Source organism: Mesitornis unicolor, unplaced genomic scaffold (genome assembly GCF_000695765.1).
Source record: "Mesitornis unicolor isolate BGI_N332 unplaced genomic scaffold, ASM69576v1 scaffold39680, whole genome shotgun sequence".
Classification (NCBI taxonomy): Eukaryota; Metazoa; Chordata; class Aves; order Mesitornithiformes; family Mesitornithidae; genus Mesitornis; species Mesitornis unicolor.
The window spans coordinates 4,746-22,555 of record NW_010156967.1 but is presented as its reverse complement, the minus strand read 5'-3'; the positions used below and the strand labels follow the sequence as shown (position 1 = coordinate 22,555).

General features: G+C 43.6%; 2 protein-coding genes across 2 annotated transcripts in view; one reads left to right on the top strand and one right to left on the bottom strand.

The window, feature by feature from the left end:
* Positions 1–685: 685 nt before the first annotated feature.
* Positions 686–1,894, top strand: LOC104548884 (nuclear factor erythroid 2-related factor 2-like; the record flags this gene model as incomplete). Its single annotated transcript, XM_010195034.1, has 1 exon — positions 686–1,894. A coding segment is annotated over one exon (1,209 nt), but the record flags the coding sequence as incomplete, so codon positions are not given.
* An 8,451-nt stretch (positions 1,895–10,345) lies between these two features.
* The window catches only part of HNRNPA3 (heterogeneous nuclear ribonucleoprotein A3), a 9,179-nt gene continuing 1,714 nt past the window's right edge, over positions 10,346–17,810 (bottom strand). The window contains exons 3-12 of the mRNA XM_010195022.1: positions 14,868–14,990; positions 14,632–14,778; positions 14,339–14,549; positions 13,990–14,079; positions 13,821–13,913; positions 13,621–13,701; positions 12,400–12,546; positions 11,439–11,564; positions 11,270–11,341; positions 10,346–11,183 (exon numbers count right to left, since the gene is read on the bottom strand). Coding sequence (XP_010193324.1) covers positions 11,289–11,341; positions 11,439–11,564; positions 12,400–12,546; positions 13,621–13,701; positions 13,821–13,913; positions 13,990–14,079; positions 14,339–14,549; positions 14,632–14,778; positions 14,868–14,990 — 1,071 coding nt within the window. The 3' untranslated portion in view covers positions 10,346–11,183; positions 11,270–11,288. The remainder of the gene's footprint in view (positions 11,184–11,269; positions 11,342–11,438; positions 11,565–12,399; positions 12,547–13,620; positions 13,702–13,820; positions 13,914–13,989; positions 14,080–14,338; positions 14,550–14,631; positions 14,779–14,867; positions 14,991–17,810) is intronic.

Genomic DNA, 17,810 nt, shown 5'->3' with positions numbered 1-17,810 from the left:
GAGCGTCGGTGTTGCAGCCAGTGAGGGCCTGGCAGTGTTGCAGGCTTCAACACTCAACGATGTTAGCAGCTTAACTACAAGTGTGTGGAGTGAATTAATGCTCGCGAGGCTTCACGTTAGTACCCTTTTTACTTCACTGAGAATTGCATTTCTCTGCACTGAACAGCTGCTTCGTTCAGTAAATCCTGGAAGAACCTTGTTCTTTGAGGAAATCTGTCACGTAACACGAAATTAAGGCGTGCTAAAAGCAGTTGTTTGCTGGTGACGCTCATTAAGCCTCACACCACTCCTGGCAGTGGCGCCTCAGAGAAGTTCAGACCTGGCAGCTCCAGGATCCCCACTGGCAATTGAGCAGAACAGGGGGGCTCTGTGCAGCTCCCACACCGCACTGGAATGGGTCTCTGCAGCGTCTTGCTCTGGGTTTGAGAGGCTCTGCTGTCTTAATCTAAATGGCTTTGTCCAGAGCAAGTTGCTTCATTCTCTTGCTCAGTTATGTAGTCATTTTCCTAGAGCGCCTCTCTGTAATGAAAGAGTCTTGTAGTCATCTACGTTACAGCAGTGTTGTAATACTCTTTTTATGTGCACATTGATTGCTAAAATATTTAATCTTTGTGGGTTATAGAAAAAGCTTTCATCATCAATTGGAGGTGTGTCACTTAACTTCTCTCTTGCATTTCCCGTGTAGTGCCTCAACATTGAAAATGATAACCTGGCTGAGGTAAGCACGATCACGAGCCCTGAACCCAAGCCAACAGAGATGCACAACAGCTATAATTACTACAGCTCATTACCCATCGTGAGGAAAGATGCCAACTGCGGCCCAGATTTCCTGGGTAGTGTCGAGGGCCCCTTTTCCAGCATTTTGCCACCAGAAGACACCAGCCCGCTGAGTGTGAACTCTTTAAGTGACATGTCCCCTTCAAACTCTGATTTCTGCGAGGATTTCTACACGGCCTTTATTGACATGAAGGCGAGCAATGACACAACAGCGCCAAACACCATCAGTCAGTCGCTCGTGGAAATCCTAAGTGAACCTATCGATCTTTCTGATTTCTCACTGTGTAAAGCTTTTAATGGCAACCACTCAGGAACCGCCCCAGAATGTAATGATTCTGACTCTGGTATTTCACTGAACGCAAGTTCTGCTGTAGCATCACCTGAGCACTCTGTTGAGTCCTCTGCCTACGGAGATAAGAGTTTTGGTTGTAGCGATTCAGAAATGGAGGAGATGGACAGTGCTCCTGGCAGCGTGCTGCAGAGCAACGCCAGCACCTACTCCTTGCAGTTCCAGGATCAAGTGTTTTCTCCCGTGGGGCCAGGCGCTCAACCACACGGTTTGCAGGGTACAAACACACCAAAGAAAGAGCCCCCTCCTAGTCCAGGCCACCCCGAAGCTCCGTTCACAAAAGATAAACCTTCAAGCCGCCTCGAAGCTCATCTCACAAGAGATGAGCAAAGAGCCAAAGCTCTGCAGATCCCTGTTCCTGTTGAACAAATCATCAATCTCCCCGTTGATGACTTCAACGAAATGATGTCCAAGGAGCAGTTTAACGAAACCCAGCTGGCGCTCATTCGAGATATACGCAGGAGAGGCAAGAACAAAGTGGCTGCTCAAAACTGCCGTAAAAGAAAACTGGAAAATATAGTGGAACTGAAGCAAGACTTGAGCAACCTCAAAGTTGAGAAAGAGAAATTGCTTAAGGAGAAAGGAGAGCATGACAAAAGCCTCCGCCAAATGAAAAAGCAGCTGACCACCTTGTATCTCGAGGTCTTCAGCATGCTGCGGGACGAGGACGGGAAGTCCTACTCCCCTAGCGAATATTCCCTGCAGCAAACCAGAGATGGCAACGTCTTTCTTGTTCCTAAGAGCAAGAAGTCAGAGACTAAGCTGTGAAGGGCAGCACAGCTGGCTGCTGCTCTCAGAGCTCGTATTTTTGTATCGTTGTCCTGATGGTTTTTACTGTGAGGTGGAATGCAGAATTAAATAATATTTTCCGAGTAATTCTATGCAATGAGAATTTTCAAGTCAGTAATTAGTTTGTGGAAGATGCAGGTTTTAAACTAATAGTGTCATGCAGATGGACGTAATCTCGCTTTTGTAACAGACATTTCCTTCTTATAGCAGCACTCTGACTAGTTGCCATATACGTGTAAATATTTAAAGATACCGTATTTATATACTGTTCCTATCTGTTATATTCATAGATCTATTTGAGATATACATATATATAAATGATTTTAGCCTTCTAAATGCGACTTCTCGCAAGACAAACAGTATGGTTTCTGATACTTTTTTATAAAGAGGCAGTAGTGTGTGTTTCCCGTTTTTCTTACGCATTTATACCTGCTTTATATTGAGTACGTGGTTTTAATTTAGTAAGAAAGGTGATTCTTAGTGTTTGATTTTGATTTATCAGTTCATTAAACTTTTTTTAACTCTACTTCATATGCATTTATTTCCCTAGTGAAGGGGATCCTCGCTGGTTTTCTAACGCTGTCTCCATGTAACAAGCAGCCCAACCCAGCGATGTGCCGCACGGCCGCGGTGCCGCCGCGGTGCTCGGCGTGGTTTCCCTGCCCCTCGGAAGGGTTGTGTGACACAGGGTTATGTGTCAAGCCTCTGCTGAGCTCACATCATTTTTATTTTGCTCTCTGAACACTACTGAAATTCACGATGAGATCTCTCCTCTGGAGGCACTAAAACCTCTCCAACTACAGATTCTGCGCACTTCTGAGGCGTTGTTCCAGAACATCCCCTGTCACTGCCATGGCTGGGGGGCTCATGGACAAAGCAGCCAGCTGCACTATGTGGAACCTGTGCTCAATTCACCGAAAAGGATTGTGATGTTTAAATTATGAATCAAAATAAAAATTGGGCAAATAAATAGCGCTGTTTTGTTTACTCTTCGAACGGCCTCTGTACTTGATCAGCGTGGAATTTTTCAGATACAGAAACTGCACAATTTGTAATTGAAACACACACCTACCTGAACATTAAAAGCTGAACCATCTTCCTTCATCTTCCCAATGAAACTGCTCAAAGGCATGTTTGATCTGAAATGTTTTTTCTGCTGCTGGTGCTCTGTAGTTTCAAGGCTATTTTGTCTGTTACAATATTATGCATAACTTTGTTTAGTTTGATAAACACCAAGGTTTTTTGCAGGACATTATACATTGTTCTAAAAGAAGGAACTGGAGGTACTCACAAAGAGTAGAGTGGGGCCCACAGAGATTGTTTAATAATGGTGTAGGAAAAGGTTTAAATGGGGACATCAGGTTAGGAAGCCAGCCTTGCATTGGCTCATCATGCACAAAGTTAGAGCAATCCTAAACAAACTGACACCGCTGCTGGCGAGTTCAAGCTGCAGTCTTGTTTGACCGTGCTGCAGTTACACGTCCAGCAGAAAGCATCTCATCTCATGGCTGGCCACGGAAGTCAGAGTAATTTAGATCATCAAAATCCCAATTCCCTTCTGTATCACTTTGTATGGACCTTCTAAATGACCTCAAACCAGAAGTGCCAAGAGGAAGGGCAGGGCAGCAACACCGCAAGCCATCGTCCTGGGGCCTGTTCCTCTGTCAGGAGATGCTCTGGAGGTTCTGCTTCCAGCTGCTGCTTTCACACAACTGCAGTGACTCCAAGCTCTGCCCTGAACAGCACCACCCCGCTGTGGCATTACCAGTTTTGGTTTTCCCTGCATGCACAGAATTTCAGATGCTATTGCGTTGTCCAGTTGGGTCACAGTCGTACTGATGTAACTCTGCATAATTGGTTTTTGGTTTTATTACCCCAAGTAAATTATTTCCAATCTTTGTCACCTTGTAATTCCTCTTACTGGTAACTCACTCACTGAGTCTGACCAGCAGAGGCCATGCACGCACTCCCACTCGTTCGATTCTCAATTGCACTTGAGCTGCAGTGCAACTGTAGCTGACCAAAGAGCAGGACAGCAGCAGCCTCACCAAGAAGGCAGCTTTGCTGCAGGGCAGTGTAGCGCCAGGACCATGATCCCATCACCACATCCTCTATGAAAGGCAGGTGCAATGGCCGAGGGCCAGAAGTCCTCAGATCCTGACCCTGGGTCTAAAAGCTGATCCAGCTCTGCCTACCTCAAGAGAAAAGAAAGTTTCACACAACTTCTCATGTTGTGTTACTTGCTGCAACCTTTCAAGTGAGATCCTGCCACGCAAAATGGTTGTTAACTGAGGCAGCACATACAGCAAAGTCATGAAGAAACCCTACACCCTCAGATGGCCAACATCCCGGGAAGTGCTAGGAACCCCACCTGCTGCATCAAGTGGCAATGCGCTTTTTGTGGAGACACTGGGAAACGTAAACCCAGGTGACCCGACTCTTGCACTTTGAGGCTGCTTACCTTGTCTTATACTGACCTGCTCCCTTGCTAGCAGCGTGCCAGGCCGTGCCCCTGCAGAGCCCTTGGCCTACTCTGCATGCAGGAACGCTCCTCTTTTTTTGTTTGGAGCAAACGGTCCATACCAGCGGTTGAAAACCCAGAGGCTGGATTTGATGGACCAAGCAGATTTATTTGCTCCTATTCGCTGCTGTTCAAATACGCCTCAATTGACTTTGCCACCAGCACTGCCGAGGAAGGAAAACACCCCAAGCAATCACCAAGGCCAGGCAGAGCACTAAGGGAATGTGACTTTGCTGCCATCTAAAGCAAGGTGATCCAATCCATACCCAAGGATGGCAACTTCAGAGCATAAGCACTGAGGAGGACGCACACAAGCTATGGTCCTGGCCAGCCTTGCACCACAGACAGCAGCTCCGGTCGCAGGTAGGGCTGAGGGCAATGCACACAGGACCTAAAGAGGAAGAGCTCCTGGGTCCCCCTGCCATTAACGAGGCTATTAAATGTTACTGACTTACACTGAAAATGTTCTCCTAGCTGTAGTGCCAATCCTTTCATTACAAATTGGCTCTAAAACAGAGACCACAGCAAACCCCACCCTCCACTTCACTCCGGTCCTTATTTTAAACACTGATGTGAAAGCCCAAGGCAAACAGCATCCTTACAGCCCTTGCAGGGGCCGTTGTATCTGTACCACCCACACATCTAAACCCTAACACAGGGACACTTGGGCCATTCCCAAGGTGAAAAAAGGCACAACAAAAATACCCCTGCAGTTAATGCAGAAGCCTTGTTTGAAATCCACCAGGCACAGAATCGGTCTGGAGCAACTTGGACCACGGCAACTTGCACTCGGTTTGAACCAGTGTTTTTCGTATCAGGAACACAGTGAATGTTGCACTCACATAACACACCCAACAGCATTAAGGAACAAATATTCCACATTCGATTATTTTGGTTCATGTGAAAACACCAGATTGCAAACCTGTGTCCTTCACTTTATTGTTACTACTGCGGTACAGAGCGCGTTCCCACACCTGGGTGACAGGTGACATTCCCAGTGTAACGCATCGCAGTGCGACCCATACACAGACAGCTCTCCACTTGGGGACCATTTATTTCTTGATCAAAACATTCGATTTTAAAACTATTAAAAGCAAAGCTGAAGAGCGGGACTGAACCGAGGTTTCCCGACTTGCCGTCGCTGTAACCGAATGTGTCGCAGTGACTAAAGACCACTGTGTTCCTCGCAGCACTAAAAAAAGGTGATGGCAACACATTTTTAGATGTAAGTCATTTGACAATATACACTTTATTCTGATACAAAATATTTTAACAAATTCCAATCCATTATGGACTATACTTCAATTTTCAATTTCCATGCTATTTTAAAACTCGTTTAACCACAAGTACTGATCGCAGCACACCAGCACCACTGCTCTCGAAGTCTTTGCCAGTTATTTTAACATATTATTCTGTTTCCAGTCTTGCGATATTATCTTCTACATGAAGGCCATTTGTCTTCTACGGAGAGACTTGGATTACTTTAGGTCAGGAAAAAGCTAATCTTAGATAGAGATGTCAACCTGTAGCACCCACAGCAGAAAAAGAACCATCCATCAGAGACGTGAATGTCAGTGATACTCGCGATCTTTCATGCTCCACACAACCGCAGACACAAACACTCGTCAGAGAGCACACACCGACAGGTCAGTGAATGTCCTGCTGCAGCGTACACAGCACATGAACACACGTCAATCTTAAACACAGGAACCAAAGACAGCGAGTCAGGACATCCCACAACCAGTGCTTGAAAGACCAGGAGCATTCCCCTTCCCACCCTCAGTATTTGAAGGACACTGAAGTGAAGGCGCTGTGCTAAATTTCGGTGTTCTGTAACAAGACATCGTATCTGCACCAACCTGAGCTTCTTTTGGGGAAACACATTTTTACGATCTGGAAGTACCATTTGCTTTTGGTTCAACACACAAGTTTGGGTATCAAACTCCTGCAGAACAGCAGCTTAGGGACTGATGCTTTGTTAACTTTACATCTTTACATCCCCATTTACAGCTGCTACTTCCAACTGCAGCTACCACAGAAAAGCCTCGCCATGAAGCAATATTCTTAACTCTTGGAAGTGCCTCACTTGACCAAGGACCCCTTAAGGATGTGTTTATTTTTGACAATGTTTGTTTCTGAACAAATTGGGGTATAAATAATTGAAATTAAGCAAATTAGTCTGACAAGACCGTTATAAATCCAAGTGTTAAAATTCTAACAGTGACTGTCCAGTTCTGCAAGTCCTGCAAAAAGACCCCTCCAGAGCACAGAAGTCTGCAGCAACGCAGGATCCTCCAACGCTAAGGGAAGGCAGAGCTTTGCTCTACGCACAGGGCTGCTGTGGGATGCAAGCTAGAAAGCTCCTGTTAAAACTGACTTTTGTTAAAATGTTTTGAAGATTTTTCCGTTTAAGAAATGGTAGCACTCCCCCTGCCCCCAGGTACATTTGCCCTCCACTGAGAAATCCTGGGAATCCTGGGTTCCCTGCTGCTGCACACTGATGGACTCACAGGAGGGAGCGTGCCCAGCAGAGGACAAGCAAAGGTTTTCCACCGCTGGGCTACGAGCAGCTGCTCAGCGCAGCAACCACCGCCTGGCACACGGCACCAGGGACAGCCCGGGACCTTCGGCAGCAGCTCCACATTTTGCCTCGGCCTGGACTAACTGAGCACGTTTATCAACACTTAAAGTAGCTCCCAACCGTACGAAAATCTCAACATTACCACTGTAAATTACTCCTAAGTTAACTTTAAAGTTGAAAAGTCAAGAGGTTGCTTTCTGGATGTCTACAGAGAGCAGGTGACAAGTTTAAACACTTGAGTCAGTCTGTGAACATGCCTAAGCCCCAGGTTAAACCGAAATGCACAGGCTCCATTTGACTTCGTTTTCTGAGTAACTGAAGCATCATCAATGCTAAAACAGAAACTGACTTCTCAAAACTAATGCACTCAAAAGTGTCGGTGTGTTTCTGAGTTCTAGACGACTGTATAAAAGGAGTCAATAATACCCCACACCTGTAACGATGGAAGATGCAGCAAAGGAAACACACGTTCCAAGAGTTAAGAACCAATGTGCATGAAAGCAGATTCCACAGAGTTCTTTCGGTGCCGCTCAGCTGTGTCCGTGCCGCCGTGCTTTCAGGCGGGTATCCGTGACAGCACCAGCCACCACTGAACCACCCTGCCTGAAAGCACCAAGCACCTGACGGGGAACTCTGATTCGTACAGGTCAACACCAACCCACCTGATGGGATTTACTGGGAGGGAAATCGGTGCTCTAACCAAAGCACAGTGCCTTTACAGCATGGCTGCAGCAGCAGCGAATCGCACCCTGCTGAGGCCTGCGATGAACCAACCGCTTCAGCATCTTCACCTCTCTGGGTTTCTGCGAGGCGCCTCCTCCCAGTACAAGTAACACACAACTTTTCAGAACCCCCCAGTGCACACAGGAAGTAGAGCACATATCTCAAAACAGTTCTCGTTTCTGTCTTGTAGATCACACACACAGCAACTCTGTACCTGCCAGGAACAGCTTCCTGAATAGCAATTATGCCAGCAACCCTCGTCCAGCGCAGGAAACGCTGGATGACAGATGCTGGACACACTCGGTCTTCAGTACTTAAGGCTTTCCTTGGTATTAAAAGGCTGGCAAAGGAAAGCCTAGAAGGAAATAAGGGTTAAACAAGCATTTTACTATACACTACAGATCTTACCCAGTCAGAAACCTTCAATTGAAGAGGATGTGCAAGACATTCCCCATTTTGTCAAGCAGCAGCTTCTCATTCAACCTGAAAATTAAAGAAATTACTCTTACCTTGTTTAAAAACCCCCCGCTACTCTTTGTAATTCATGAAAAATTTTAAAGGCAAACCTTACCTATGCTCATTGCCCTTCCTTTCAGGTCTAAATGCTAGACCTATTGATTTTGAGTCAACTCAAGTAGCTATCACTCAAGGAGGTTCCAAAAGGTGAAGAACTCTTGCTAGCTTTCTTCGATATTTCAGCTGTGACAAGCAGATTTAACTAGCCTCGGGACAGCTGCTCACTATCAGCACAGTATCTTATGCCTTCACTTTTCTGGAAGTTGAAGCTGTTGCTCCTGCTGCCTCGTCATTCTGTTATTATGCTGACTTCTCCATACTCAATAGGCTGCTGAAGTCCTGTCTTATGAGTCTCCTTAGCAAAGTATGGATCAAAGAAGTACATCCTAGGTTCTTTAAAGCTGGTTAAGCGCTGTCCTTACACTCTTCCACATCACGAACAACAGCTAAGCTACCCCACCCACCTACAAAGCCGTCACTTACATCCATCTCTTAAAAGGTTGCATACAGATCTTGTTCATAAAGTTTATTATGACACTATTTTTCAAAGTTAACATTGTTGTCACAGTACAGCTACAAGAGGCCCTGTTGAAAAGAACACTGTCAATACATTCTAGAAATTTAGAAATACCAGATCGATTGTCAGAAGGGACATCAACCCCAACCTCCAGTTGCCCCTGCCATTAGATGCAGGTCCCGGGTACAAGTCTACACATCTTCTAGGCGTAGCAACGTACAAAACAAGTCGGTAGTTAGGTGGCTCACTCCCTAGTGAGTTGTGGTTTAGTTTCCAATGTTTTCAAACTCCAAATGGGTTGTTTAAAAAATGCCTTTATTGAAATACAACCTCCCCCCCACCCCGAGCCCAAATTAATATGTACAACAACATAAGAGTTCACTAAATCACCAATTCTTGCTTTAACTTTAGAGATATTTTAAAACTCCACATAAAATAAGCAGACTTTGAAATCCAGTTTGAATGCTACCATCTTGACACCAGTTCCTTGTTTAAGTGTACTGCAGTCTAAATACACTCCAATAACAGTGTTTAAATAACAGCGTTTAATTTTTGTTTTCAAACAACACACTCATTTTTCTACTACTTCTTAAAATGATAATTCATTATTAATATGACTGACGATGCCTTTAGCCATTTCATACATCTTTGCAGATTCATTCCTACACTGGAATCGCATTTACCTTATACTGCACATTGACCCAGAGCGCAACAGGTGTGAGTAATTCCAATACCGTATGTCAAGTGTCTGAGCATTGACTGGGCACCTACTCTTCTGAGTCTGAATTGACAGAAAGCACTGTCCTGGCAATAGTCAAGAGAGAATTCGTATCAGCTGAGAAAAGGACAGACCGTAACGCCTTAATTTGGAGGTCGGGAGGGAGAATTGGGTACAATTTCTGCCATATGTGCTGATAAGATTTGCTACTCCAGTGCATCAAACCAAATCATAACACGCTATCGTTCTGCCTGTGCAAACCCGAGACTGTACCATTCTACATTGTGGGGAGTGATTCTCGTCAGGAAAACACAACTAGGTGGTGTTTGTTGCATCTTCGAGCTCTTAGCTGAGCGCAGACATTCGCACGGGAATAAAAGCTGGAGAACTAGACTAGTGAGAGCCCACTGTGACAGGGCTTTTGGAACGCGTTACCTGGACTGTCAGTGATTACACCTGCGCTACCCTTGGCTCCCAGTCAGAAGAATGTGTCCAGAAAATTGCCTAGGGTGCATGCAAGAAAGTATATAGCCATTAAGTTATTGAGGAACACACCTATTACTCTCACTGTGACACCTCATTAATTGAAACAGCGCAGTCTGGTGTGAGGGAGAGGGAAACGGGGACAAAGGAAGGGGATGAAAATTCCAAGCCACCCTCCCCAAAGTATAGTTTTATTGAAACAGAATCATCGTATATCCCAAGGAAACAGGCACTTGATTCCCCCCACCTTAACTTCTTGGGAATGACAATAAATATAAAGGTAAAAAACAAGTTTCTTGTTCTCTTCACCCAAGACTGAAGCAACTGCAGTTATCCCTTATACATCTCAAATTAGACGGGAGACAGCTTTAATGTGTCTAAAGTTGGTCTTGTTAAAATATTTATCATGCCTTATTTTCTTGAAGCGCTAGTACTAATACAGAACTACAAATTAAAAAAATATGCACAAACCAAAAAGTAATTCGTAATTTTCATTAAGGTAAAGCTTAGTTCTATAATTCACAAACACTAATTGGAGTAACTCAATCCTAGTTATACATCTAAACAAACTATAATGCAACATACAGATGTTTTCCCTCTGTATGCCTATGTAACTCATGTCAGTGACAGTTACATATATACACTGAGACTAGACCCCTTAAGACTGCAAATCAATAGGTGTTTCTATCGTTAACTTTAAATTAATACAAAATAGTAATTGAGAAATGCATTAATTCTCTCTATTAACTAACAAGGAAACACCCTAAACTACATTTTATTTCTGTTATAGAGTTCTCTGTACTAAATGTGGAAAAACTGAACTACACAAATATTGAAAAGTTAAAAAGTCCTTAAATTTGTTTATTCCTGGTACCACTACCACAATTTACAGGGCAATATACCTATGTAATGGGAAAATAAAACGAAAAAAGAAAGACAAAGCTACAACAGATAAAGACCTCAGGAATGTACATCTAATCGACACTACATTGCATTAATCAATAGCTGCACTTTTTGCAAACTGTGGCTATGACAGTCCTGAACAAGAAGGGTTTCCTGTTTAAGCTGCAGTAACTTTTCTGACTATGGATCATCGCTCCTTCTGTGGCAGATTTTACAGTTCCTCTAATGCATTTGGGACGACTGTCTCAAAGTAACCTGCAGCTTTCCTGACAACTCCTCGCTCTCTCTCCTGCTAAGAACTGTAGCCTGTTGAATACAGGATAAGAAAATTATTACTCTCAGTGAACAGTTGCACATTATTAATCATCATTATATATATGAATTACACCTACCCTTTTTCCGGTAGCATTTTTAGAATCTTCTGCCACCATAGCCCCCACTTCCACTTCCAGATCCATAACCACCTACAAAAAACCCCGGGTGTACATTGGAACATTACGAAATACAAGAATAGAAAACATTTTCATCCAAAAAGCATTTTCTGTACAAAATCACACTTACCACCGTAGGGACTGCCTGAACTTCTGCCACCAAAGCTGCCACCACCTTTCATGGGACCATAGTTAGACTGCTGTTGGCCACTGTAATTGCCAAAGTCATTGTAGTTTCCACTTCCACCATAATTACCTGAAACAAACACACTTTTGTTCAACACGCAGGACACGGAGCTCGCCAAATCATGACATCCAATGCAGATGTAAAGTTAATAATTTAAAACAGAACAGCCAACATTCTGCACGCTACCTCTGATCATAACGCACAAATGACAGAGGACCCTTAGGATTCTGAAGGTCAGAAACTGATATTTCCTTGCAGATGAAAACATCAGGCACTATTAGAAAATGTACACAAATCTGAGTAGGCAACTTGGAAGTTAACACAACAGGCCAAATTTAACGCCCCCAAGCTCAGAAAAGCACACGAGTTTCGCTGTCATTCTTCCACTGCCCAATGCTTTGGAAGTGTGGCAGTAATGTAAAATACACACAATTGACTTGCTCCAAGAAGTGACACAACTGTAACGGGCACACTGCATATACACGTCAGAGGGTCTAACAAAACACGCAGCAGATTTTGCAACTTAACCCCCCACACTTGGGGCAAACAATCAGAAGCTTAGACTTCACAGTCCTCACAACGGAGGAACATGTGGTCTGCGTGATGTGAACTGGTATCTGACAGCAACACTTCACATGGTCAGCAGCTTCAAAATTCTCCTGTTCTGCCTTCACAGACAGGTTTGCAGCTGCTGCTACTTTCTGAAAACAAGTTCCAGGCAAAACAATGTTCTAGAGTGTATCAAAGCTGACTGAGGCAGAGAACAGCTTTCCTTCTGTCATACAGCACTCTACATTAAGGCCCAATTGTACATCTCGTTTTATGCAGTATCATTCTTGAGGCATTGCACAACTCAGACCTGCCGAAAACAAAAAAGGATGTCTAATTAAAGCTGGCATCTTACCACCACCGAAATTTCCTCCTTCATTGTAGCCATCATATCCTCCTCCTCCACCTCCGTATCCACCACCTGGGTTTCCATATCCTGGTCCTCCACCACCACCATAACCCCCTCTGCTGCCATAGCCTGGACCACCTCCATAGTTGCCACCTTTGAATAAAAAAGTCAAACTAAGCACACCAAAGCTGACTATTGGTAACAAAAGGCCCATTTAACACAAAAACCAAACACACACACACACACACAAAATATCCCACAGTGTTTTCCCTGTATTACATCAATTGTGAATGAATAATTTATCTAAACTATTCCATTCAAACAAAAAAGCCTGTTAGTTTATGTACACCCTTGAAGCATGATACTTGTAAGTTCATTCTGGCTCACAGAAAACACAGACATGCTGCTACCACCACCACCACCCATTACACGTAGTAACTGCCTCTTCACACAGCTGGCTTTGTCAGTACCGTGTATCCTCTTCACTCCTCCAAACTGCAATGACTCAGTAGGCAAAGCCCTCAAAAGACGTCTGGTTTACAATTCTTATCCAGATGCACAGCTTTAGTTACGTGTGCCAAAGCTACTGGGCATTTTATTTTTTTCTAATCACTTAAAGCACATCTGAAAGACAGCAGTATTCCAGATGCTGGTCTGGTCACCGACATTCTGGTGGAGTAGTTGCAAACTGGGGAACAGTTCCAAAAATCTCAACATCACTATGTATAATCTGCTTATAAAACCAATACATAAGTAACTGCACGCTACTTTGCTTATTCCCTGCCTCCTCCTCAAGCGCTACTTCCTCAGCCATTTGGTAATTTCCACACTTCTCTTCAGATGTATTTAGGATACGTATCCAAAATTCACATGAAAAAGATACTACTGAGCCATGACAAGTCTTACAGTTGACTGAAGAGATTTCTGGTATGTTAACTGGTCACTGCTTTACTCAGTTTCAGTCATCTCAACTACCACCAGAACCTCCATTTAGTTCTCAATAATCATGAACAGCTGCTCCATGACCATAAGGTAATTTAAAGGGTAAATATAGGGGAAGTTTTTTTTCACCCATCATTTTGTGGGGAAAACGAAAAACCTTTTAACTCTTCAGCTTTGCAATGTAGAAAACATTATCACCAAAGTAGACTTGGTTTCCAAGATAAAGGCAAGACTTATAGCTGGTTATTATATTGCACAGGGGAAAAAAAATAACAGTACACTTACCATCACCAAATCCATTGTATCCGTCACCACCCCCAAAGCTTCCTCTGCTCCCACCACCGCCACCACCACCCCCATAGCCTCCTGGAACACAAAACAGACCAGAATGTTTTCCTGAACACGCCTGCCAAGTGTTCAAGCCAACTGACACAGGAAGTAAGCAAGCAGAAATCACATTCTACGGACACGTTCCAGTCATTTACCTCTTCCACCAAAGTTTCCTCCTCGGCCAAAGTTCCCTCCACCGCCTCCAAAGTTTCCACGACCCATGAAGTTGCCTGAGCCACCCCCACGACCTACAAAATATTTCACTTAAATTACATTAATTGAAAACCAGTTACATAAAATAAGCATACACAACACCAAACTCACCTCTCTGAGAGCTAGCAGTCTGCATTTCTTGTTTGGAGAGTGCTTTTTTCACTTCACAGTTGTGTCCATTTATAGTATGGTATTTCTGAACTGGAAAAAATTGTGAAACAGGAGAGTTAAAAAAAAAAAACCAACCACCAAATCCTTGAAAAGCAACCTGCTGTCAAACTGTCATAGAAGGTGACTGTAAGGCACGACCACACTTTTAAACGGAACATCAATCCACCTGATCTCTCACAGCAGTCAAGCAGTTGATTATGCCCCCCTCTTACACTCCACATGCTGCTGCTCTGAAATCTAGCGTTGCACTTTTATCCCACATATCTTCCCTCAGTAAGGAGTTACGTACCAACAATTTTATCAACTGTATCATGATCATCAAAAGTCACAAACGCGAAGCCTCTCTTCTTCCCGCTTTGCCTGTCCTCCATGACTTCTATGGTTTCAATCTTGCCGTATTTTTCAAAGTACTCCCTTAAATTGTACTCTTCTGTATCTTCTTTGATTCCACCAACAAATATTTTCTTTACTGTGAGATGGGCCCCAGGCTTTACAGAATCCTACAATGCCAAAAATGACATTCAGTGTTTTAAATTACTACGTAAAGATCAGGAAATAAGGTGACCTGAAACACTGACTTACCTCCCTCGAAACCGCTCTCTTTGGTTCAACCACGCGTCCATCAACCTTATGCGGCCGAGCACTCATGGCAGCATCCACCTCCTCCACACAGGAGTAAGTCACAAAGCCAAAGCCTCTGGAACGTTTTGTTTGCGGGTCTCTCATCACCTGCAAAAACCCAGGGGGTGGTCTGCGTTTCTGTCCCAGTTAAGTACCTATATCCTTGCAAAAGCACAAACTAATATTTGACACTTTACCACACAGTCCGTGAGGGTGCCCCATTTCTCAAAGTGCTCTCTCAAGCTATCATCTGTTGTTTCAAAGCTCAGACCTCCAATGAACAGCTTTCTCAACTGCTCTGGCTCCTTTGGCTCATGGCCCTACAACATCAAAATAAAAAAACCAAACGTATTTTGAATACAAAGCACAGAATTAAAATTTCACAGAATTACTCAAAATTATCAGTGTACATTATAACTACAAATAGGTGGAACACGTTTACTTAAAAACAATGACTTCTAATGGGTTTAAGACAGCAGCATAGGAAACACTTAATGAGGTGTGATTTTAATTAAAACATTAACTAACTAACAATTTAAGAGTGCTCAAATGCAAACAACCCGAAAGAGTTTTCAATATACTAAATAATTTGGGTGGTCCCCACTCCCCCAGAAGTGCATTCGTTTTAGGCCTGTCTTATGTTCAAGTTGTGTATTGGTCTGTAGGGATTAGCAACAAAGCACTGCAAGATAAAGGGAAGCTCCAAGACTTTAAGCAGCATAATCATGAGGAACTATAAAAAAAATTAAGAACAGAGTGTATGAGAAAAAAAGGTTACTGTGCAAACAGAACGTCTGGCCTTTTGGGCTACCAGTTTTAAAAGGTCATCTTTACACATTTAAGACATTTATTACTTCTCAGTTCCTTAAAACTGTAAGTTCTGTACTTGGATAACTTTGTAAGTTGAGGGTACAAAAGCAAGAAAGTAGAAGTACGTATCTGGTTTTCAGTGTTATGGGAAATACTTCTTAAACATCTATCACCGTAGACTTAAGTCTTACAAATGAAAAAGCGTATTGAATAATGAAGACTCAATGAACACTAGTGGGTACAACTACTGCAGTAACACTGGTATTTCAACAAGCATCAAAACCCAAATGAGTTTAATTGGAGCTCTTGACATTACCGTCTATATATGACCAGGCATATTCTAACATGTGCTAATTTTCTAAGCTCAGTTTTCTATAGCATGATTGTAGGCTATGATTACTGCTTACAAGTGCATTAGTGTTTCTGCTCTCTTTCAGTGTTGTGGGGTTTTTTTAGTTAGGGAATATCCTCATACATTTGACAAAGAGAGTTTATGAAAACTTATTTTACAACTTTCTCACATCCCCAAGACAGAGAAGGCTCACCCAGATTAAAAGCTTACTTAGCAAGCTGGTACTTCTGTGCAAGTAAAGTGCTCTGCATGGAGGTGCTGGCCAGCGATGCTGCACAGGACCTCAACCCTGCAGCACGGATGTGTAACAGGCTGCACTGGGTTCACCTCGACCAGATGCAGCATGAGCCTGAGAACTGAACTACATAAAACCAGCCTGACTTCTACATGTCGATGTGCTGCTTCAAACCTGAAAGTGAAGTGCTTTAACCTCTGCCAGCCACATTTTAAATAAAGGGGGTGTCAGGGTTAGTCAGAAAAGTGTACATCCCTTGGAGTGCAACACAGACACCCTAATGAGCAATTAATATTGAGAAGCAACACATGGCAAAAGAAAATTTCTGAATTATATTCTGCTTTAGGAAACCATTGGTTTATAATGTTAAGATTGTACTACAGAAAACAATGTCCAGGATTATGAAAAGCTGGCTGGGAAGCAAATCCCTGCTCTTACACCTGCTAAATTTAGCAAGCGCCCCAGAATTCTCAGTAACAACCTTCTATTTAAGGCACTAACTTTGCTACTACAGGAACATTATATAAATGACTGACAGTCAATGGTTCTGTGACTACAAAGTAAAGCTGCTTTTCTACAGTCTTCCAAGGGGTCTGGACTACAGAAGGATAATTTAAAAGGAAAAAATCTCCCTTCTAGCTATAAGTAAACTTAAAATCTGATAAAGTAACACACCCACTATATAGAGACGCTGCTTTAGGTTAAGTGAAATATTGTTTTCTGTTGCTAATTGCATAATTTTTTTTGTACCTACTGACCCTAATTTTTAGCTGGATTACGTTAAAGCTTGGAACATTAAGTGTTTTAAACTCTCCTATGTGTATTAAAGGTAATCTGTTACGGGAAACTGTAGAGTTTAGACTCCTCCAAACCCAAAAACCTATACAAGAAAAAAAACAGACAGGCTTTTTACAGTTCTCTTGACACCTCTCGAGGGTATAGGATTTTCAATTAGCAACTCAGACTGCTTTTACCTTAAAAGAATGACCCCAGAACTTGTCAGGTCACTCCTAAAGGAAAAGTGAAGTCCTTTCCTGCTCATTTTTATTATCTGTACACGAACTGCCATTCGCATATGGGAAGAAAACCACTTGCTGTTACAGCTTCTTTCTATGGGAGAGAAATGATCCTTGGGACACACCTGTTACAGGAGCTTTCCACAGAAACAAAAAGCAGCATTTCCTTAGGGAAATTTTTTTTTCAGGCATTTTATTCTCACTGGGGATAAGCACCTCTAGGCTTTTCACAGAGTTGCTCTCCGTCACACAAAATGTTGTTTCTTGCTTCTTCTGCTGCAAGCTCATTGTAACAGCAGTCCCTCCTAGGCAGCAAACCCTGCAGAACACATCTCGCCCTTTCTCCCTACTCTAAGCGCCACGCTGCTCCAATACCCGCAGGCTCCCTCCCACTCAGCCGGTACCGCAGGCCAGCACGCCATTTTGCAGTGCTCCTGCAGTCGGCAAGGAGGGGGAAGGAGGGGGGTGCTGCGGTAAGAATGCCCAGCTTGCCTGCAGGAACGCTATTTCTCCCCCTCAGCAATTGAAGGGACTTCCCAAACACGTTAATAGGCTCCGAGGAGGCGGGGCACTTTCTTTCCAGCCTTCACTAGTGACTTCCTCCCTCAAACCAAAGCCCTGCGCAGCACCGACCGCCGCCATTTCGTGAGCGATCCCGTCCCTTCCCACCTCAATATGGAGGCGGGGGGCGGGGCCACGGGAGCACTGCGCGCGTGCAGCAGCACCC